Source organism: Piliocolobus tephrosceles, chromosome 6 (genome assembly GCF_002776525.5).
Source record: "Piliocolobus tephrosceles isolate RC106 chromosome 6, ASM277652v3, whole genome shotgun sequence".
NCBI classification, from domain to species: Eukaryota; Metazoa; Chordata; class Mammalia; order Primates; family Cercopithecidae; genus Piliocolobus; species Piliocolobus tephrosceles.
In genome coordinates this window covers 17,057,410-17,081,496 of record NC_045439.1, presented here as the reverse complement: position 1 = coordinate 17,081,496, position 24,087 = coordinate 17,057,410, and the positions used below count along the sequence as shown (strand labels likewise).

Below are 24,087 nucleotides of genomic sequence, written 5' to 3'. Positions count from 1 at the left end.
CATTCGCAGTTTTGCAAACCAAGTCTCATTATTTCGTGGTTCAACCAAAAGGATCTGCTGCAGAAGAACACGTTCCCCCAAACAAAGGCTGCTTCTTCCCAGTTCAAGGTTTAGCTAGGCCCTGAATAAGAAATGTTAGGCAGGTATTACATCTTATTGTACCAATTCAAGCCTCAGCACCAAGTGCACGAAAAATAAGCAACAGTCCCCAAATACAGTCTGGTTGGTTGGTGCCACTGTGCTCTCTGCTTGCAGGCTATGTAGCTAATAAAACTGGAACACTGGCCGGACGCGGTGGCTCAACGCTTGTAACCCTAGCGCTTTAGGAGGCCGAGGTGGGTAGATTGCTTGAGCTCAGGAGTTCGAGACCAACCTGGGCAACATGGCGAAACCCCGTCTCTACTAAAATACAAAAGAAATTAGCCAGGCATGGCGGCCTGCACCTCTAGTCCCAGCTACTCAGGAGGCTGAGGCGGGAGAATTGCTTGAACCCAGGAGGCGGAAGTTGCAGTGAGTCGAGATTGCACAACTGCACTCCAGCCTGGAACCCTATAAACTCTTCCCATTTTGTTGTCAAGATCTGTGATCCCTTCATTCCTCATCAAAAAATGGAGAGGAAAACAAACCCAAACCATCCGCCCTCTAACTTTATGGCTTTTCTTTAACGTGAACCCAGTTAGGTTTCAAATATGTTCCCATAGGCAGCATTAGGAGGGAGAGAAGTTCTAAGTCCAGGAGACCTGAGTTCTGGGTCCAACTCTATCACCAGCCCCCACTGCGTGGCTGTGAGCACCTCTCTGGATCTCAGTTCCCTCCTCTGTAAAAGGACACAATCTCACTGCATATTTCTAAGTACCTTCCATTAGGTTTTATTCCTGAAGTCTCTCAGAGAAGGCAGAAACTCGTAACTCACTGCTACTTCTTTCTGTTGCTCTGTTCCCAGGACGGCTGTAACCAAGTGCCACAAGCTGGATGGCCCCAACAACAGAAATGTATTTCCTCACTGTTCTGGAAGCTTGAAGCCTAAAGTCCAGGTGTCAGCAGGGCTGATCCCTTCTGGAAGCTGGGAGACAGAGAATCTGTTCTATGACCCTCTCTGGTGATATCAGAATCCTTGCTGTTCCTTGGCTGGCAGAGTCATCACTCTAGCCCCTCCCCTCACATTCACACAGTGTTCTCCCCTGCACGTGTGTCTGTGTCTCTTGTCTTCTTTTTTTTTGACATGGAGTCTCATTCTGCCGCTCAGGCTGAGTACAGTGGTGCAATCTCAGCTCACTGCAACCTCCGCTCCCCCAGGTTCAAGCAATTCTCCTGCCTCAGCCTCCTGAACAGCTGAGATTCCAGGTACAGACTACCACTCCCAGCTAATTTTTTTTTTTTTTTTTTTTTTTTTTTTTGAGACAGAATCTCGCTCTCTCGCCTAGGCTGGAGTACAGTGGCATGAACTCAGTTCATTGCAACCTCCGCCCCCAGGTTCAAGAGATTCTTCTGCCTCAGCCTTCCGAGTAGCTGGGACTACAGGCACGTACCACCATGCCTGGCTAATTTTTGTATTTTTAGTAGAAACGGGGTTTCACCATATTGGCCAGACTGGTCTCAAACTCCTGACCTCATGATTCACCCACCTCACCCTCCCAAAGTGCTGGGGTTACAGGCATGAGCCACCACGTCCGGCTTAATTTTTGTACTTTTAGTAGAGATGGGGGTTTCACCATGTTGGCCAGGCTGGCCTCGAACTCCTGACCTCAAGCAATCCACCTGCCTCAGCCTCTCAAAATGCTAGGATTACAGGCATGAGCCACCCCATCTGGCCTCCTCTCTTCTTTTTATCAGAATGCCAATTACATTGGATTAGGAACCACCCTGATCCATTGTGACCTCATTTTAACTTGACTACATATTTTCCAAATAAGGTTACATTCATGGTACCAGAAATGAGAACTTCAACATTATCTTTCTGAGGGATACAACTCAACCCTAAACACCTGCTGAGATAGGAAACGCACAGAGCGCCACGAGACATCCAGCCACAGGACTGTGGGAATAAGCCTCCACTTCTGAAGAGATTATCTGAAAACATTCATGGCTGTCTCTGAAGTGCCGAGGGTGAGCGTTGTCGTCAATCTCCCATGGCCACATGGCGGCCAGAAACGGAGCTCCCCCACAAACCACCTCACCTCAGCACCAGGGTAAACAAATGGCACAAACTGTACACGCCACACATTTCACACAGAGGGAAAAAAGATCAGTTCGGATCACATTTCGTAAGACTCAACCACTGCTAACAAAATAACCATCTGGCAATAAACCACATCTGCAGAGATAGAAGGCTTATCCGGAGTGAGGCAGAAATGACACAGTGACAGCTACAGAGGGGCAAAAGTAGAGGAGAAAGAGCCCAGAGGTACAACTTGTCTAGAGCAGGAAACTGACTGGGGACAAGGGAGTAATAAGGAAGATTACAAGTACTCTTCATAGCCCCCTGACTTCATTGGGAGTTGTGGATAATTTATAAAGACATAAATTTGTTTCCTCAGTCTGGAAGCTGGGAAGTCCAAGATGGAAGGGCTGGCATCTGGTAAGGGCCTTCTTGCTCCATTATCCCATGGCGGGAAGCGGAAGGGCAAAGAGGGGAGTGGGAGAGACAGAAAGGGGGCCAAATTCATCCTTTTATAAGGAACCCACTCCCACAATCATGGCACTTATGGATCCATGCAAGTGGTGCCCTCATGACCCGAATACCTTCTATTAGGCCCTAACTCCCAACACCTCCACACTGGGGATCAACGTTCTTTCTTTTCTTTTTTTCTTTTTTTTCTTTTTGAGATGGAGTTTTGCTCTTGTTGCCCAGGCTGGGGTGCAACCCACTGAAACCTCTGCCTCCCGAGTTCAAGCGATTCTCCTGCCTCAACCTCCCTGGTAGCTGGGATTACAGGTGCCGACCACCATGCCCAGCTAATTTTTTTGTATTTCTAGTAGAGATGGGGTTTTGCCATGTTGGACAGGCTGGACTCGAACTCCTGACCTCAGATGATCCGCCTGCCTCAACCTCCCAAAGTGCTGTGATTATAGGCACTGTGCTCGGCCTCAACTTTCTAATACATGAAGTTTGGGGGACACATTCAAACCACAGCAGGAGTTCAGTAAAGCTTTTTGATTAAAAAAAAAAAAAAATGACATCATCAAGAGAAGAAAAAAAGAGAGAAAGAAAAACAGCAACATTGCTCAGTGTGGACACACCTGGCCTAAGGCATCTGGCCAGATACATGCGTGTGCTGAGCGCCCACACAGCCATAAACACACCTGGGATTCCAAGAATAGCATACCTGAAGTTACTATTCTCTAATCCCAGGGTCCCATTAGCATTGGGGAAATGGTCAGAAGAGCTAGATTCCAACTGCTGTGAGACACAGGAAAGGACGAGGAACCTAGTGGTCCCAGGGAGACAGATCACTGGAAGCACAGCTAGTGACTCCCCAACTAAGTGGTCTCCTAGAATTTTAATAAGAGCATAGGAAAGGGCTTTGAAAATCACACACAACTCCGACGGAAAGGCTCACAGCCCATTCGGGCTGTTCTCCTATGGAAAGGCTCTTCTGCAGAGTTAGAATTATGAGGACAGATTTTATTCCGACACTTCCCCAAAGCCTTTTGGAAATCACGCGTTCACGTGCAACATTGTTATGTAAGCTGCCACATCCAGCTCCTTTGCTTTGGGCAGAAATATTCTCAACACACCCTATGGACACTGGTTATCTGACGCTGGTTGAGAGCCTGTGACTGACGCTCATGTGTCTAACAAAAGCACAGAATAGGGAGGAGAATAAAAGGGTCCCCTATGGCAAGTAGTTTAGGAACACGTGTCCAGGACAATTCAGCTTACAGATGAATGACTAATTAAACATACTGAATGAACACAGTGGGCCCACAAGAGAAAGTTTATTGAATTGAATGGAGGAATGTAAGGTTCAGAGAGGTACACAGCTGGTTAGAAACCAGATTAGCAATAAAACCCAGATCTCCTAACACCTAGTTCAGTGCTCAGTACAGCATCCAGGCTTTCTCTCTCACCAATTTGTGTAAAACAAAGCAGCACTCACACCCTCTCCTGCCCAGCACAGCATCTCATATGCATGACATACAGCAAGGTGTACAATGACGATTTCTTCATGTGTCTGTCTCTCCCACCAGACTGGAAATTCCTGGAGGACAGGGACTATACCTTCATCATCCGGCTTCCCTGATGCCTAGCATAAGCCTGTTTATAAGCATGGAATCAACATTAGCTGGATGAATGAACAAGTTATGAAAAGGTTTAGGGAACCATACAGGAGTGCTGTAATTACCTTATTACTACTTATTAATATTAGTATTAATATTTCGGGAAAAGAATGCCTGCCCAATATAAACTGACCTCTAAGGCTGAGGGAGAAGTTTTGTTTTGTTTTTTTTTTTTTGTTGGTTTGTTTGTTTTTTTGAGACAGAGTTTCGCTGTTGTTGCCCAGGCTAGAGTGCAATCGCATGATCTCGGCTCACCGCAACCTCTGCTTCCTGGATTTAAGAGATTCTCATGCCTCAGCCTCCCGAGTAGCTGGGATTACAGGCATGTGCCACCACGTTTGGTTAATTTTGTAAGGGAGAAGTTTTAAAGTAAGGCAAAGAACCAACGATAATGAACATAGAGTTTATCAAGACAGACAGTTAAGTAAAAAATTTTCTAAGAGTCTTCCAGTCACACTTGTCACTGCTTCTGGGAAATATGCAAACTCCCCACATAACACCAGCACCAAGATCAGGTCCTTTGCTCACTAGGAAGAATCTGTGTGGATTTCATCAGTGGCTAAATACTAATAGGCAGGTAATGCAAAATAGTGTCCAGAGACTCAGTCAAAGGCTAAAATTCAAGGACATTCTGAGTAATCAATGAAACAAAAATTTATAGGTTAAAGCATACTCTCAAAGACTTAAGCATATTTTCAGAAGTTACAAACAGAAATGACAAATCACTTACAAAAACTGAGTATATTCAGTGACCCAAAATAAGACATAGGAAGGAAAACAAATCCCACATAAATAACACCAGTTTATGTCCACTTCCAGTTAATCAGAGTCCTTGAAGAAGAAGTGAAGCAATGAACCGATGCAGAGAAAAGAGCATCACGCCAAGGGGCAGCTGACCAAGGCTTTCGCCACAGATCTGTGGGTTTTACCAAGTCACTTTCACTGGACCCCAGATTCTTCATCTATAAACCAAGGTCATCTTCCAGGATCCTAGCAAAAAGAACTCTATCAGAGTATGATGGGGGCCACATCAGTCAAGTCCAAGTACAGCTGCTGGACTGGAGCATCAAGAAGTCACTACTGGCTGGGCACGGTGGCTCATGCCTATAATCCAGCAATTTGGGAGGTTGAGGCAGGCGGATCACAAGGTTAGGAGTTCGAGACCAGCCTGGCCAACATGGTGAAACCCCATCTCTACTAAACATACAAAAACTAGACAAGCGTGGTGGCGCATGCCTGTAATCCCAGCTACTTGGGAGGCTGAGGCAGGAGAATCTCTTGAAACCGGAAGGTGGAGGTTGCAGTGAGCCGAGATTGTGCCACTGCACTCCAGCCTGGGCAACAGGAGCGAAACTCCATCTCAAAAAAAAAGAACAAAACACTTAAAATGAGAAATATGCTGCAGTAGACTTTTTTTTTCTTGTTAGTGCACAAATCTGGTTCAAGTCAGTCAAAGTTATGGAAAACCAGTGACTGCTGTGGCCTTTTTCTCCTTACATTTCTGGGCAGCAAGAATCTCTGCTGTGACTATTCACAACAGCAAAGTCATGGAATCAACCTAAATGCCCATTAATAACAGATTGGATAAAGATGAGATACATATACACCATAGAATACTATGCAGCCATAAAAATGAATGAGATCACATCTTTTATGGGAACATGGATGGAGCTGGAGGTCATTATTCTTTTTTTTTTTTTTTTGAGACGGAGTCTCGGTCTGTCGCCCGGGCTGGAGTACAGTGGCCAGATCTCAGCTCACTGCAAGCTCCGCCTCCCGGGTTCATGCCATTCTCCTGCCTCAGCCTCCCTTGTAGCTGGGACTACAGGCGTCCGCCACCTCGCCCGGCTAGTTTTTTGTATTTTTTAGTAGAGACGGGGTTTCACCATCTTAGCCAGGATAGTCTCGATCTCCTGACCTCGTGATCCACCCGTCTCGGCCTCCCACTGGGATTACAGGCTTGAGCCACCGCGTCCGGCCTGGAGGTCATTATTCTTAGTAAACTAACATAGGAACAGTAAACCAAATACCACATGTTCTCACTTATAAGTGGGAGCTAAATGATGAGAATACACGGACACATAGAGGGGTACAACACACACTGGGGCCTATTGGAGGGTAGAGAGTGGGAGGAAGGAGAGTATCAGGAAAAATAACTATTGGTTACTAGGCCTAGTACCTAGGTGGTGAAATAATCTGTACAACAAACCCCCGTGACATGAGCTTATCTATATAACAAACCTGCACACGTACCCCCCAAACCTAAAATAAAATTTAAAAAAATTAAAAAATAAAAGAACCCCTGCCATGGAGACTGGGACTCTGCAAGAACCTCTAGGGCATCAGAAGGAAGTACTTGACTCCTTTGTCTGTGTTGTGACTAGGCTCAGAAACATCTGAGGGCCCCCTACCACCTTAGGCTCCTTAGCACTCAAAACCCCCAGTCTAGCTCAGCCTACCTTCCCAAACTTACTTCCCTCTCTATCCCACAGTGAGCCTTTGCTTTAGCCAATTAGAGTAAAGGAGAAGCAAGGAAGTGTCAGACCTTAGCTAAAAATAGCTGGCTGTGCCAATTTAGCAAGCCACTGAACCTCTATGAGCCTCAGTTTCCCCATCTGTAAAAAGAATATAATACCTGCTTTACAGTTGCTAAAAAGATGTAAGACCATGGATACAAATGCCTCACACGACTCCAAACAGCACCCAACAGGTCCTATGGAAATGTCACTTCCCACTTTCACACTCAGTCTTCCCCCTTATGTGTCCCTACCTCTGTGTCCAAGCCACGTCTGATGACCCAGTGGACCTCCTCTCTCCCGTCAACAGCCCCAGTCTGACTATCCTGAAGGAACCAGCTAATAAAATTCTGTCTTCTCTTCAGGATTCTTCCAGTGGCACTGCTAAACCTTAGGAGTCCCTTTCTCCTTTGGCTTCCCCAACCACATAATTCTGGCCATTGCCCAATCCCTTGGCGACTGGCAGAAGCCACTCTGTAGCCTTCCCGGTCTCTTTTTATTTTGTTGAGTATCCTCCACCAGAGTTTTGTCATCCCCAGTCCCCAGGATGGAGTAATTACATTTTCTCCCATTTTGAAAATAACAATGCAGTGATGCGAGCTAGTGCACAACAGTCAGTAAGAACTATTACCAAACCTCCTCATCCCGACTATTAGGACACCTTGTATTGGAAAGCTGACCTTTATTTCTGTCCGGATCGGGGGCTAGAGTTCATAATTTCCGGTAATCACTCAACCCTGTGATTACGGGCACTCTGAGGGCAGCCGACAGGGAGAAGTAGTCACCAAAGAAATACTTCGCTAGTTTGGGAACTGCCAGCCCCCAATTTATAAATTGGAATGAAAGAAAGATGAAGGCACCATGGAGATGACAAGAAAAGGGAGGTTCAAGATAGTCCCAGTGTTCTCTGGCATGTTAATCCTCATCACCCAGAAGAGGTATTCTGAGGGGACAGAGGGAAGAAGAAAGCACAAAATATTCCAAAGTTCCTTATTACTTTCCTTTTCATTAGTACTGGGCTGGGCATGGTGGCTCAACATCTGTAATCCCAGTACTTTGGAAGGCTGAAGCCGCCAGATCGCCTGAGGTCAGGAGTTCAAGACCAGCCTGACCAACATGGAGAAACCCCGTCTCTACTAAAAATACAAAATTAGCCAGGCATGGTGGTGCATGCCTGTAATCCCAGCTACTCAGGAGGCTGAGGCAGGAGAATTGCTTGAACCCGGGAGGCAGAGGTTGCGGTGAGCCACGATCGCACCACTGCACTTCAGCCTGGGCAACAAGAGCGAAACTCCATCTCAAATCAATCAATCAATCAATAAAATGTCTTCAAATGATCAAAGGCTTTCCTGAATTTTTTTTGTTGCAGATACGTTTGAGACTCAAGCCCCAGCCCAACCCCAGATGAAGGGATTGTACGAGCAGCTATCTCGATCCGGGGGACCAGCCCCTGTTCTGACCACAGCTGAATGCCTGGCCCAGGAAAAGGACAAGTCCTAGTGTCTAAAATGATGACAAAAACAAGGCACAGAGATGATGGTGCTGACGCCGCTGGGCACTGGGACCATCACCTCACAGGGACTGGAACCAATATACCAGCAGAACAAGCCAATGGCGAGAGAAGGTAGGAATCAAGATCACACAGAGGGAGCAGGGTTGCAAAGAGGAGGCTGGAAAAAGGCAGAGATGACCGTCCACGTGGCCGCAGAGGAACAGAGGAGGCAGTTCCAATGGCCGTGGACCCGAGATATGCTTTGTTGCTCTCTGACACTGCTCCTGCTCCATGGGACTGGCTGCTATATTTTTGGGACAAGTACCCTTTTACTTAAGCCAACTCGGGTGACTCTCTTGTCCTTGTAACCAAACGTACCCTTGACTATAACGTTCTCCTTTGAGCTAAACTAAATAAATTCTGCTAGGAGATCCCACTTATAATCTATTTCAACTGACAGCGACTACTTTTGTCTGATTTATTACAGCTGTAAGCCCTTCCTTCTGGAAGGGGGAGGGGCTGCGATCTCTTTTAAAGCTAGACCAATTTTACACTGGCAGGGGCCGTGTGTGCGGCTCTACATTACAGTGCCCTACAGGATGCATCTAAACTAGTTTGGTCAGCTTATCCATTCCCTGAAAGCAAGGAAGCCGCCACATCAGTAACTCTGTTGCTAAGGCAACTGCTTACTTTCCATATCAACTGCAAACTCGTTGCTATGGAGACACATATACAAGAAAAATTCCTCTTTCCAGCCAGGGACCAGATGGCAGAGAACTCACAGAAGCCATGGGTTAGGGGGCTTTGCTAAGTGAGATGTTTACTGGAGTACATTTCTCTCCTGATATCAGAGATGCAGCTACCCCGAGCACATTTAGAAGTTGCACTTTTGGTACAAAAGTAAAGGTTTGTTCTTTTCTGCTTGCAAAACTACAGCTAGTAACTAGAGGTAAGTCATTGTTGAAATAATTCTGAGACAGTCTCCCTCTAAATGTAAACCTCTTTTGTTTTTATTCTCCATGCTGAATATATCCCAAAATGAATTTCCTAGTCAAACACTAATGGAAATATAATTTCCTGTAAGAACTGAAATAGAAGTTTGATTTCACTTTCTTTTTGATTGAGAGGTAATCCAGAAATCTCTTTATTTTCCAACACCTATGCACTGTGTTTCAGATTTATACCTCCACCCGAACGTCTCTACAGAGCTTGAAACTCATATAGCAAACTTCCTGACAGCTGCACTTAGATGTCCGCAAACCATCTCAAATTTAACATGGTTAAAAGAGAATGTTGGCACTAATCCTCATCCAATTTCCCAACCCAAATTTGCCCACACATCTTCATCTGCAACCCCTGACCCTGGTTCAAGCTAGCATCACTCCCACCATCTCTCTCTTGCACCACTGGAACAAGCCCCAGAGAGGTTTCCCCCTCCTGTCCTTTTAGACATAACATTCTCCCCTTTCTAATACACTAACTGCGAGCCTTCTTTCTGTTCCTTGGACATTTTGAGTTATTGCCACCTCAGGGCCTTTGCACTTGCTGTTTTCTCTACCCAGATCTTTACACGGCTGCATCCCTCTTGCCATTCAAGGCATGGCCTAGTCAGACCCCTCTGAGAAGTCTCCCACCCTCCTCCCCACTCCTCTCTAGTACATTTTCCTGTTTTATTATCTTCATTGCATGTAACACAGTCTGGTACGTTACTTACCCTGTCCCACGTAGGGAATTATCATTTACCACTTGCCTCCTCCTCCTCCCCTACCCTCACTGCTACCCTATGGAAGGTCTAGGAGAGCAGCCAGGGACCCGCCAGAGGTCACCACTATATCCTCAGCACCCAGAACAGTGCCTGGTACTCCACAAACAAGGGTAGCATGAATGAATCACTGCTGAAAATGCTTCTAAAATGACTGAAGCCACTTATTTTCATAAATACAGAGTCCAATTTTTACTTTGCAAGCTAGAGGCCAGGCATAATGGCTCAGGCCTGTAATCCCAGTACTTTGGGAGGCTGAGGTGGGCGGATTACTTGAGGTCAGGAGTTCAAGACCAGCCTGGCCAATATGGTGAAACCCCATCTCCGCTAAAAATAGAAAAATTAGCTGGGCATGGTGGCGTGAGCCTGTAATCCCAGCTACTCAGGAGGCTGAGGCAAAAGAATCGCTTGAACCCAGGAGGCAGAGGTTGTAGTGAGCTGAGATCGTGCCACTGAACTCCAGCCTGGGTGACAGAGTGAGGCTTCATCTCAACAGCAACAACAACAACACTAGGTATTCTGCAAGACCTCAGAACCATAGCTGCAAACACCAGTTCTCAATTTTACAAGCCTCGAAGGAATTCAGCACACAGTGCAGTATTCCAGGAGTACCTACTGTGATGCTATGCCTCACCTCTGTGCCAGGCTGCCTGTACCTCGATTCCTAGAGATTCGGGACTTTTCTTCCCCCTCTACTATAGCCATGATCAGAGTCAGCACTCACATGACTTGGTCTTCTAAAAACAAAGCCTGTGCACATGTTCTGCTAGGTGGGTGTTTTCTGTCTAATGACATTAGTTAAATCACTTATCAGTCCTGTCCCTAGAGGAGGACAGTCACAGCCTTCTACAAGGCACTTCACAGAACTCCAATAAATAGAAGGAGACACTGAACTCAACCCCACGGGGCCCAGAGGGAAATCCCACACACCCTGTGAGGACCAAAGGAAGAAAAGGAAGGGTAATTGGAGAGCTTTTTCCCCTGGGAAGCATATAGCCTCTCTGCCTGTATTTACTGTCTCCTGCTGAGTTCACAAGCAAAGGTACTCAAACAAGCACACACACACACATACACAAATCAAAGACTTCATCCTGTTCATAGAACTGTCTGCAATCTTACATAGCAACCCATCAAGTTATTACTAAAAGAACGACTTCACACTACTCTCTATCTTCAACCATCTATTTCCTTGCTTTTCTTCTTATCATCCTTGGCACAGACTACATCTTCACCTCAATCAAGCTATCGCTTTTGATGACATTAAATGCAATTTAACCGGAATATCTTAAAGCAAAACCTTAGTTATTTGGAATGTGTAAGAAATGGGTCAGCATCTCTGCTTTACTTGTTACCAATGCAATTTAAAGTTGTCCATTTAGCATCCTAGCTCCTCCAACAAGTCCCTATTCTTATTTACATAACCTTCCAGCCACCATCTCTCTCCATCCTTTCCTCTGACACTGTTCCAACACATCTAGGCCTCTGTGGCAGAAAGTTCCAAGATTGCTTGGCAACAGAACCAACATTTAACTTGGGGTTCCAATGGATCAGGCAAAAAAGTCCATTTCCCAGGCTTCCTTGCAGCTAGAAGTCACGTGACCAGGCTCCAGCCAGTAAGATCAAAGCAGAGGGTGGGGTTTCTGGGAAACCCCTTAAAACCCAAAGTCAGCAATACTCTCTCCTGTCCTTCTCTGCACTCACCTTCTTGCTTCCTAAAATGGGAACATGCTAGCTGATGCCATCTTGGACCATGAGAAGACTGAGAATGGAAATGCGCAATGCCCTAAGAACAGCAGAGAAGAGGGAATGTGCATCTCTGTCTCGCTCCTCAAGACGTATTTCATGTAATGGAGAAATACGTCCCTAGCTTGTTTAAATCATTGTTAATTCGTTTTCTACAATAAACAGTCAAGCCTCCTTCTGATCAGTCCATCCGTAGAGGTCTAATGCTCATTCCCACACCCGAGGAATGCTTTGTTAACAGCCTATTCAAGTGAATGAGGAATATTCAAAAGTCGCCCATCACTATCTTTTAGCTTCCCCGTGCCCCTCTTTGGGGAAGGGAAGCCAGCCTAACTTTAAATGATATCAATCTCACACTGATCGGCACACTTCCAGTACTTACGGTAACTTACTCTTTTTTATTTTGCATTATGTTTCCTGCTTCCCTGGAATGTAAACTAATAAGAGTACAAAAAGCAAGAATCAAATCATACTTATTTTTTAAATTTGTTGTTGTTGTTGAAGACATGGTCTCACTCTGTCGTCCAGGCTGGAATGCAGCGGTGCGATCATGGCTCACCGTAGCCTCCACCTCCTGGGTTCAAGCGACTCTCCAGCCTCAGTCTCCTGAGTAGCTAGGATCACAGGCGCATGCCACCATGCCCAACTAATCTTTGCATTTTTTGTAGAGACAGGGTTTGACCATGTTGCCTAGGCGGGTCTCGAACTCCTGAGCTCAAAGTGATCCGCCCTGCCTCGGCTTCCCGAAGTACTAGGATTACAGGCTTGAGCTGCCACACCCGGCCTAAACTTGTAAGTTTCAAATAGGAGGTCAGAGTGCCAACTTCCTATTTATTTACTGCAGAGAATTATCCTGCAGCCAAAATGATTTCAAGGGGAAATCCCAGCCCAACGGGGAAGGTTCTGAAAACCATTTCTTGCTGGTGGATATACAGGCAGTACATCAATGAAGTATCTGGTAGACCTATCCAGGTGCCTCAAAGCTCTACCAAAGAGAATGCAACATTTTCTCAATAGGAAACAGGGGGAGATACTAGACAGATACATTGATAGGGCCCTCGGGCCCAGAAGCTTTCCCAGCAGCCTCAGACAGACCCCCATCCAAGTGAATGGCATCTTCCTGGCCAAGTCACTGTAGGGAGTAGAAAGGTAGTGTATCCATGCAGGGCCAGAAAAGCAATGATGTGAGACAGAAAACAGAGAATACAAAGGGCATACAGCAGTGGAGTAAGAGCTTCTGCTAGAGAAGTTCCGCTAGCAAGAGGGATACTCTATGAGGAGGGCTCACTGGACCATGAGTGCCTTACAGGCAGTGGCCATGGTACATTCAATTCTGTATTATTTTAGCACGTAGTATAGTAGGTACTTTAAAAAGTTTGTTGAATAAATGAATGAATGAGCAGACAAATGAAAAGTCTGCCAGAGCAAGACAACAGAAATGTGGCTCCACCCAAGACACCTAATGACTGGAAGAAAAGGGAATGAACAGTCTGGAAGGAATAAATTGGCAGGATGAGGCCGGGCACGGTGGCTCACACCTGTAATCTCAGCACTTTGGGAGGCCAAGGCAAGCAGATCACGAGGTCAGGAGTTTGAGACCAGCCTGACCAACATGGTAAAACCCCATCTCTACTAAAAACACAAAAATTAACTGGGCGTGGTGGCATGCACCTGTAATCCCAGATACTCAGGAGGCTGAGGCATGAGAATAAGCGATTCTCAAGCGAATCTGAGGAGGCAAAGGTTGCAGTGAGCCGAGATTGTACCACTGTACTCCAGCCTGGGTGACAGAGCGAGACTCTGTCTCAAAAAAAAAAAAGAAGCCGGGCACAGTAGCTCACACCTGTAATCCCAGTACTTTGGGAGGCCAATGCAGGTGGATCATGAGGTCAGGAGATCAAGACCATCCTGGCAAACACGGTGAAACCCCATCTCTACTAAAAATACAAAACATTAGCCAGATGTGGTGGTGGCGGGCACCTGCAGTCCCAGCTACTTGGGAGGCTGAGGCAGGAGAATGGCGTGAACCCGGGAGGCAGAGCTTGCAGTGAGCTGAGATCATGCCACTGCACTCCAGCCTGGGCGACAGAGCGAGACTCCTTCCGTCTCACCAAAAAAAAAAAAATCGGCCGTATGGGTCAGGGAGCTGCACTTTCTTGGGATCACAGCGGATGCTGGTATGAATGGCTTCCTATTCCAGGGCCTGTGACAAGGGAGTAGTTTTATTTCTGGACCTTCAGAGACCCTGGTAAACTCTCAACCTTCTGAGGTGACATAGTCTACAGCACAGACGGCAGAAAGCAGCCCGCCTGGCAGTGGGCACCAGTGAGAAGGAGGCCGTCTTCAGGCAGAGCATTTCCAACGCTGGGCAAGGCAGCCCCAGGTCGAGGATGAAGAGACCTCAGAGGAGTCTCACACACATTACAAAATTACACGTTCCACCCACCCAACATTACACTAATTCTTTGGAATTTACACATCTGAACCAGACCACACTGTTTCCCATGTGCATTATCTATCCAAAATAATAATAAGTTATCTCTTCCTTCTAAAAGGACCATCAATGAGACAGGTAGGTTGACTGGTATCACGGGAAGGGGAAATGCTCTTGATTCTGCATTCACAACATCAAGAAGAAAAGCCTAGAAGCAACTGCTTACATGGGGTGCTGACACGTAGAGGTGCAACCTCAGTTTTTTTTTTTTTTTCTGTTTTACTTTTTGAGACAGAGTCTCGCTCTGTCACCCAGGCTAGAGTGTAGCGGCGTGATCTCTGCTCATGGCAACCTCCGCCTCCTGGGTTCAAGCGATTCTCCTGCCTCAGCCTCCCGAGTAGCTGGGATTACAGGCGCCCGCCACCAGGCCTGGCTACTTTTTGTATTTTTAGTAAAGACAGGGTTTTTTTTTTTTTTTTTTTTTTTTGAGACGGAGTCTGGCTCTGTCGCCTGGGCTGGAGTGCAGTGGCCAGATCTCAGCTCACTGCAAGCTCCGCCTCCCGGGTTTACGCCATTCTCCTGCCTCAGCCTCCGGAGTAGCTGGGACTACAGGCGCCCGCCACCTCGCCCGGCTAGTTTTTTGTATTTTTTAGTAGAGACGGGGTTTCACCGTGTTCGCCAGGATGGTCTCGATCTCCTGACCTCGTGATCCGCCCGTCTCGGCCTCCCAAAGTGCTGGGATTACAGGCTTGAGCCACCGCGCCCGGCCTTAGTAAAGACAGGGTTTCACTATGATGGCCAGGCTGGTCTTGAACTCCTGGCCTCAAATGATCCCTCCTCCCGCTCCCCCCCTCGCCACCCCCACCGTCCCCCCTCCGCCCCCGGTCTTGGCCTCCCAAAGTGCTGAGATTATAGACGTGAGCCACCACACCTGGGTGCAACCTCATTTTCAAAACTGCCTTTGAAAAAGAATCTCATCTACTGACAGTAAACGTGAAGAGAACAGCAAATTAGAGGGAGAATTTGTATAAACAGTGTGCACGCAGGGAAAAAAGCTTCTGCACTTGGCTCTGATGCCACTGAAGGGGTCCTATGAGGCAGGGGGTCAGGACAGAGCCTGGAAACCGGAAGCTGAGCAGGCAGTTGTGTGCTCTGTGAAGATGCAAGAACTTTACATGTACCGACAATTGAGCCCCATCTCAACAGGACAAAAATATACTCTGTATTTGCCTTTCTCTATCTTGTACCCCCAGAGTTAATTCTGGGTTTATCTGGGTTATTTCAATCCCCTATAACCCATATTCATAGGATATTTAAAGGAAGCACAGAGAGATCATCTACAATGTCTGCTATACTGAGAAGGCATGGGCAAGCACCAGGGGTAAGCACATGCCCTTCAGAATTGGAAGGAATAGTGCCAAGCATGGTGGCTCACACTTGGGAGGATCGTTCGAGGACAGGAGTTCAAGACCAGCCTGAGCGACACGGCGAGACCCCATCTTTACTAAAAATGTATTATTTTTGGAGACAGGATCTAGCTCTGTCACCAAGCGATCTTCCCAACTTAGCCTCCTGAGTAGCTGGGACTACAGGTATGTGCCACAACCCCCAGCTAATTTTTTTATCTTTTGCAGAGATGCAGTTTCATCACATTGCCTAGGCTGGTCTCAAACTCCTGGGCTCAAGTCATTTGCCTGCCTCGGCCTCCCAAAGTGCTGGAATTACAGGTATGAGCCACAGTGCCCAGCCCTACAAAACAAAACAAAAAAATCTCAAAATTAGCTGGATGTGGTTGTGTGCACATGTCTTCTCAGCTACTTGGGAGGCTGAGGCAGGAGGATCACTTGAGCCCAGGAGTTCAAGGTTGCAGTGAGCTATGATCATGCCAGTGTACTCCAGCCTGTGTGACAGAGAGACCCTGTCTCAAAAATAAATTAAATAAATAATTTTTTAAAAAAAAAGAATTGGAAGGAATTAGGATGAACTCATGTTCTACACTTACTAGCTGTGCAACTTCTAGCAAGTTACTTAACCACTCAGGGCTTAACTCATCATCTATTTTAAGAAAGAAAATAATAGGGCCTACTTCATAGGGTTTAGTGAGGAAGAAATCAGATACTGCATATGGAAAGCACAAAGCAAGCATGCCTATATTTATAAGCTAAAATTGTATTTAAAGCACTCAGCTCTGGATATAATAAACATACTTTTGCACAGTGTTTCCTTTATAAACCCTTTGATGACAATGTTTTTTGTTCAAGTAGCAAGAGGAAAGGTTAAAAAAAAAAGGCACAAAAATAGAAATACACACATACCTTATAATGCAGCCTGGAAAAAAATAACTGCAGTCTACTTCTCATTTACAAGTAGTCAGAGAGGTTAGTACATGCTAATCGTACACTCCTAAGTAAGACCTGTATTTAGGGAGTGTAAAACTTAATCTCAGACATTAAAACTCTACCTTAATTGATTTAGGCACAGATCATCCATAGGCGAAATGGAAAAAAAAAAAAAAAAAAAAAAAAACTAATGAGCAACTTCATAGAGTAGGGAACAGTGACCTCACATGAACCCATGGCTCAATCTCAGCTTCCCCAAGAAGGGGATGACCAGGCTTTTGGAAGTGATATATCAGGAAGGACACAGGACAACCCAGAATGTAATCCAGAATGTGACCCAGACGTTCGTACTTCCTTCCATTTGACAGCAAATAGGAGAGACAGAAGCAAGTTACATGAAATCACAAGGAAGTAAACAGAATGCAAGTACTGTATAGTGTAAGCCACGGGTCTCTTGTAACAAGGAAGGGAATGAAAAAGGAAAGAGGGCATAGGAGTGCTGCAGACTGACACAGACAGGAAACATCACAAAAGGCACTGCAGGAGCCACATTTGGACCCTAATTCAAATAAACATTTTGTAAACAAGGATATCTGAATGTGGACCTGGTATTAGGCAACACCAAATAATTGTTCATTTATGTAAGAAATTGTCCATTATTCTTTTTTTTTTTTTTTTTTTTTTGAGGCAGAGTCTTGCTCTGTGGCCCAGGCTGGAGTGCAGTGGCCAGATCTCAGCTCACTGCAAGCTCCACCTCCTGGGTTTACGCCATTCTCCTGCCTCAGCCTCCTGAGTAGCTGGGACTACAGGCGCCCGCCACCTCGCCTGGCTAGCTTTTTGTATTTTTTTTTAGTAGAGACGGGGTTTCACCGTGTTAGCCAGGATGGTCTCGATCTCCTGACCTCGTGATCCGCCCGTCTCGGCCTCCCAAAGTGCTGGGATTACAGGCTTGAGCCACCGCGCCCGGCCTAATTATTCTTATGCATACTGAAATATTTGAATTGTAAATGTCATTTGCTTCAAAATACTTCAGCAAGGCTGGGTGCAGTGACTCATGCCTACGATCCACAGCACTTTGGGAGGCTGAGGCAGGAGGATTGCTTGAGGCCAGGAATTTGGGACCAGACAACAACATGGCAAAACCCTGTTTCTATGAAAAATACAAAAAAATAATAATTAGCCAGGCATGGTGGTGTGCACTTGTAGTTCCACCTTTGGAGGCTGAAGGCTAAGGCTTGAGCCTGGGAGTCTGAGGCTGCAGTGAGCCATGATTATGCTACTGTACTCCAGCCTGGTCAACAGAGTGAAACCCTGTCTCAAAACAAAAAACCAAAAAACAACTTCAGAAATAGCAACAACAAAGAAGAATAAATAAAATAAGTGTGACAAACCTTTGTCAACTACTGAATCAGGATGTGTGTTATGGGGGTATATCAAGTCATTATACTATTCTCTGTGTGTTTGAAAATTTCCATGATTCAAAAATAAAAATAAAACTCTTATCTTTTGAAGTCCTTTAAGAGATAAAACGAAAGCCAAACTGTCTCTTTTGCCTTGACTGACTCATTCATGAGAACATGCTCTTGATGAAATCTCAGCAACTGGAAAGGCCTCATGAGGGCACCTACTTCAGGGATTCTCAAACCTGGCTGCACGCTGGAAACACCTAGGAAGCTCAGCAGAACTACCAGTTTTCCCACCTCACACCTAATGAATCAATCTCCAGAAAGGGGCCCGAGAAAATGGGAATTTTTTTTTTTTTTTTCTTGAGAGAGGGTCTGGCTCTGTCACCTAGGCTGTATCTCAGCTCACTGCAACCTCCCCCTCCCTGGCTCACGCCATCCTTCCATCTCAGCCTCTAGAGTGGCTGGGACTACAGGATTATGCCACCATGCTCAGCCAATCTTTTTTTTTGTATTTTTTGTAAAGAGAGGGTTTCACCATGTTCCCCAGGCTGGTCTCAAACTCCTGAGCTCAAGCGATCCTCCCGCCTTGGCCTCCCAAAGTGCTGGGATTACACGTGTGAGTCACCGTGCCCGGCTAGGAATTTTTAAGTGCCACAGGTGACTCTGATGCAATCTAGTATGTTTCCTCCCCAACATCCCAGCCAAACAGTTGTCCAGCAGGGTATGTGTTCCGAGCCCTCAGGGACAAGGATTACACAGGTTTCCACATTTTCACTGCTACGTCAAGCCTAACCATATCCTTCACTTTCAGAAGAAAATTAAAAGTGGAATAGCTAATTCACTGCATACAACTTGCAAGGTTTCAATTTTCCCGTTCAATTTAAGGTATTTCTCACCAACATTCAGGTGCATTTAGTCACTGTGTTGAAGGCAACTTCAGTGTGGGAGCTCCCGCCAAATAAAATCTCATGTGAAAAAACAAGTTTACCCATAGAGGTAAAGGAGCTTTCACTGGGCAGAGTATCAGGGAGAATGCCGTAGTAGCAAACCCCAAGCGACTGGGCCACGTCAATGCCCTGGAAGGACCTGGGTGTACCTGAGCATACCTGGGAGCCTGCACGTCTCACAGCAGCCAGCAGCTGGCCTGGGGGAACCCAAGAAAGAGGAGAAAAGTGGAAAAACTCACACCTCTTGCTTTGTTCTCACAGAATCACAAATGCTGGGAGCAAACTCCCAACCACAAAACTGACTGGCATTTGATCAGAAACATGTCAATACAGGTCAGGATGGCTGGGAAGCCAGAACTGAACATTTCATAACACTAACAATCTCAGGTCTTTAAAACCATTCTCTTTCAACAAGTGATATCTGAATGTATCCAGACTGACAACCTTCACTCCTGGAAAACATGACCTCCAGAATCCAGCGGTGGGGGGTTGCATGGGGGGAGAACAGCTCCTCCTGGTGTGCCTCAGCACACGGCATCCAACACTCACTTGTCACTCCCAAGGCTGACTGATGAATAATGCTCCTGAGTGTTGCTGCACGCTTTGGCGTTGGTCTTTTCTAACATTTCAGAGTGTGCATTTGCTAAATTACTTTTATGTGCACCGGCATTACGTCAAACACGAAGATTCAGGCATGCAGGAACTTGCAGACTCGTTTTACACCAAACTAAATGCCCTGTTTGTTGCTTTATCACTGCCATAAGGCTTTGGGGGACCTGAGCAGCACTTTCTTCTCCACGTCCTCAGTCTGGAATTGCTTTCGGAGACTTTCCCTTTCTTGCCACAAAGACCCACCTATACAGAAGCTTTAAATACCACAGACTTGGTTCTTTATAGAGGAGCAATGAATGTCCTCTAAGCTCAAAGAATAATCTTAAAGCACTCAAAAAAGCCAAGTCCAGAGGTGGCTCTCCAAATGCTCAACCTGAGATACAGAGGGAAGGAGAAAGAGCTTCATGGTCATGGAAATTCCTCTCCCTGATTAAAGGGACGCACTTTGATGGTTACAGCTACACAAAAATAAGGACCTGAGGAGGAGGGGCCCAGAAACTTATGAATATTCAGATCTGCACGCTCCACCCAGGCATCATTTGCACCAGTGATCAAAGTAAATCTCCTTAGTGCCCACATCTTTCCTCCCAGGCAACACCCCTCCCCAAGCCCTGCGTCCCCACCCCCCATCTCAAACAGAAACTGAGTGAAGAGCATTTGCACACAAACACGTCCAATTTGAGCAAGGAGCAATAGGGCTAGGCCACTTCCTGATTCATACTCTCCCATGCCAAAGACAATGAGAATATTCTCACGCTCAAGATTCTACTTGAAACAGTGACATGCTGCCAGAAAGAAATTAAAGGCCCCAGCCCTGCCCAGCCACTGACCCCACACAATCGTGGTCCTGCATCCAAACCTGAACTTCAAAAAGAGGGCGAACCAGAACCCCAGCTGCACACGGCAGCATCATTAACACAACACACAAAGCGGGAAAACACAGTCACATGAAAACTTAGTGGAGGGAACCTTTTCTGGCGATTTATCTTAACTGTGGCTGCATTACTTTTCAGGACTCAAAGTCAGATCACAATTTTGTTGTCCACTTCTTAACAGTCGCCCAATTTCTACTAAACCTATTATATTCCTTAAAACAAAAATAGGGCAGGCGTGGTGGCTCACGCCTGTAATCCCAGCACTTTGGGAGGCCAAGGTGGGTGAATCACTTGAGCCCTGAAGTTTGAGACCAGCCTGGGCAGCATAGCAAGACACCATCTCTACAAAAAGTATAAAAATTAGCAGGGTGTACTGGCATACACCTGTGCTCCCAGCTCCTTTGAAGGCTGAGATGGGAGGATCACTTAAGCCCAGAAGGTCAAAGCTGCAGTGGGCTGGGATCATACCACTGCACTCCAGCCTAGGTGACAGAGCAAGACCCTGGTCTCAAAAAGCAAACAAACAAAAAAAAGAAACAAAAGAAAAGAAAAAAGAGAAAGAAAGCAAATTATTAAAATTGTCTTCTTTTCACTGACCATGAAGTATAAACTATGGCTTTAAAGCAGGGGTCCCCAACCCAGGCCGTGTACCAATCAGTGGCCTGTTGGGGGGGGTGGGCTGCACAGCAGGAGGTGAGCACTGCCAACCTGTGCTCCGCCTCCTGTCAGATCAGCTGCAGCATTTGATTCTCATAGGAGCACAAACCCTACTGTGAACTGTGCATGTGATGGATCTAGGTTGTGTGCTTCTTATGAGAATCTAATGACTGATGATCTGAAGTGGAACAGTTTCGTACCAAAACCATCCCCCTTGGCCCTCCACAAAATGGGTCCCTAATGCCAAAAACACTGGGCACCTCTGCTTTAAAGTCAATATTAAACCTTTTTAAAGTCAGTCTCTAATGGGACCCTCACTCTGAGCCAGGAATTTCAAAGTTGTCACTTATATAGACACCAGATTTCATGACAGTCACCTGGGCAACTCATGCCTGTTTAGTCTTGGAGTATAAGTATACTCAAGTCTCTTCCCAATGTTCATCACAAGTCTCTTCCCAACGTTCATCACTGTCTACTTATTCCAGAACACTGGAGAAATTTCCCTCCTCCTCATTCATATTCAGGGAAAAAAAAGAAACACCATTTTTCTCTAGCCCGTGGTGGCAGTTTTTCTCAAATACATATATATACACGTACTTCACGGTTAATGGCTGCCCTTGGAATACTGACCTTTGTTAAGACTCTAAAACCAAAGTGAGCCATCCACATTGAGGGATGATAACTGAGAACCAAACAATTCTGCAAACCACCGTTTTATCTTTATGGAAACCCTATCAGTGGGAAACCCTCAAATAGTACAAACGCTAATAAACAGTACATAACTAATAGGCTTGGGGAAAGGAAATTCCTTAAAATGATCTAAATGAATTAAATAGAATAAAACCTACTTACAACTGCTACTTTAATGTGGTGAATAGAAATTCATTTTTAATAGAGAAAAATTTTAAATTAAAAAAACAAAAAAAACAAACCTTGGGTTCCAGACACAGAGGCTTACCTGACTCCTCTCTTTGTCCACTTTCTTAAAACACTTATTCAGTGACAAATTGTGTCTCACGGAGTTTTTCCACCCAGTAGGTGCATTTGCAAAATACGGAAAATGTTCCAAGATCCAGTTGTAGATATCCTTCACTGGCAGGCGCTTGGTCGGAGAGTCCTCGATGGCCATAAATATGAGGCAGCTGAAGGAGTAGGGGGGTTTGCAGTTAGGGTTCTGCCTGGCATCGTAGGGCATGTCAGAGTGGGCGGGGGACGGGGGGGTGTCATCGTCCAGGTCCTGGACGGGGCTGACACTCCTGAGGACCGACTCCCCAAAGCTCTTCAGCAAGTTCTTGCTCTCGTGCAGCCAGTTCAGGTTGGTCAGCTCTTCATCTTCCATGGCCCCCTCTTCTAATCGGATGTCAGGCAGAGAAAAGTCGAGGTCATCGTCTTCCTGAAGGGCCTTGGAGAAACCGCTGCCCCGGTAACACTGACTCAGTCCACTGGAGACACTAATTCCTGAGCTTTCTGGCTTCTTACTGGGAGGCATGACTGGACCCATTTACGTGAAGGCTCCTAGTAAAGACATCACAAAGAAATGATGAGCTGGTGAGGCCCAAAACAGAAAGGCCGACTGTGCCCCTCTGACTCTGCTGCCTCCCACTGCCGCCTCTATGGAACCCCTGCTACACAGGAACACCACCTCGGGACTCCCACACTGAGCAACGCAATCCCACAATTCCACTACAGATAGGCTGATGAGAAAAATCAGCCCACCGTTCATATAGCAAGGCGACCTGATGCCCCTTAAATAAAACAAGACCGATAACACCAGCCGGGCACGGTGGCTCGCTCCTGTAATCCCAGCACTTTGGGAGGCTGAGGCGGGAGGTTGCTTGAGACCAGGAGACCAGTTTTAAAGTACATTAAATTTTATTGCGAATTATTTTTTCTTCCAAACAGAAGAAAAGCAAGTAACTTCAGGCATCACACAAATATATGGGAATGTAAGATAAGCCATTAACTGAAATTAGAACTGGTAAAAAAAGTCAGGAGAGCAACTGCCAGTTTCAAGACAGTAAATTCAATTCAATTCAACAAAACATGCCACAGAATCCTATCCCTCCACCCCGACCCACCACCATCCCCATTTTTATCAATGACCTAGAACATGGAGTAAAATAACATCTGATGAGAAAAGAAAACGAGGAGGTGGTACATTTACAAACAGAAAGACCCCTACAGACACAAAGCATGTTCAACCCTCCAGCACCCAATGTAACACAGAAAGAACAATGTAACACAGAACAATGTAACACCCAATGTAACACAGAAAGAACACCCAATGTAACACCCAACGTAACACAGAAAGAACAGTAAAGATAACCAAAAAGGTCTCCCACTCTCTGTAGCGCTAAAACAATATGCTTTGTTTGAGAGTGTTACGTTTTAATTCCCCACAGAAACAACCGGTATCTACCTAGAAAACAAATGAACAGGCTGGGCATGGTAGCTCATGTCTATAATCTCGCCACCTTGGGAGGCTCAGGAGAGAGGATCACTTGAGCCCAGGGGTTCGAGACCAGCCTGGGCAACATGGCGAAACCCCATCTCTACGAAAAACACAAAAATTAGCCAGGAATATGCCTGTAGTCTCACCTACTTGGGAGGCTGGGTGGGAGGACTGCTTGAACCCAGGAAGCTGAGACTGCAGTGAGCCATGACTGCACCACTACACTCCAGCCTGAGCAACAGAGCGAGATCCTGTCTCAAAAGTTTTGAAGAAAGAAAAGAAGAACGATGGCCGGGCGCGGTGGCTCAAGCCTGTAATCCCAGCACTTTGGGAGGCCGAGACGGGCGGATCACGAGGTCAGGAGATCGAGACCCTCCTGGCTAACACGGTGAAACCCCGTCTCTACTAAAAATACAAAAAATTAGCCGGGCGAGGTGGTGGGCGCCTGTGGTCCCAGCCACTCGGGAGGCTGAGGCAGGAGAATGGCGTGAACCCAGGAGGCAGAGGTTGCGGTGAGCTGAGATCCAGCCACTGCACTCTAGCCTGGGCGACAGAGCAAGACTCCGTCTCA

General features: G+C 46.2%; 1 protein-coding gene across 9 annotated transcripts in view; it reads right to left on the bottom strand.

Moving 5' to 3' along the window:
- The window catches only part of FOXN3 (forkhead box N3), a 473,349-nt gene that overhangs the window by 232,490 nt on the left and 216,772 nt on the right, over positions 1 to 24,087 (bottom strand). For all 9 annotated transcript variants that reach the window (XM_023205414.2, XM_023205413.2, XM_023205418.2 and 6 more), the window contains one exon: positions 22,023 to 22,579. In XM_023205414.2, the coding sequence (XP_023061182.1) occupies positions 22,023 to 22,565 (543 nt within the window). In that variant the 5' untranslated portion in view covers positions 22,566 to 22,579. The remainder of the gene's footprint in view (positions 1 to 22,022; positions 22,580 to 24,087) is intronic.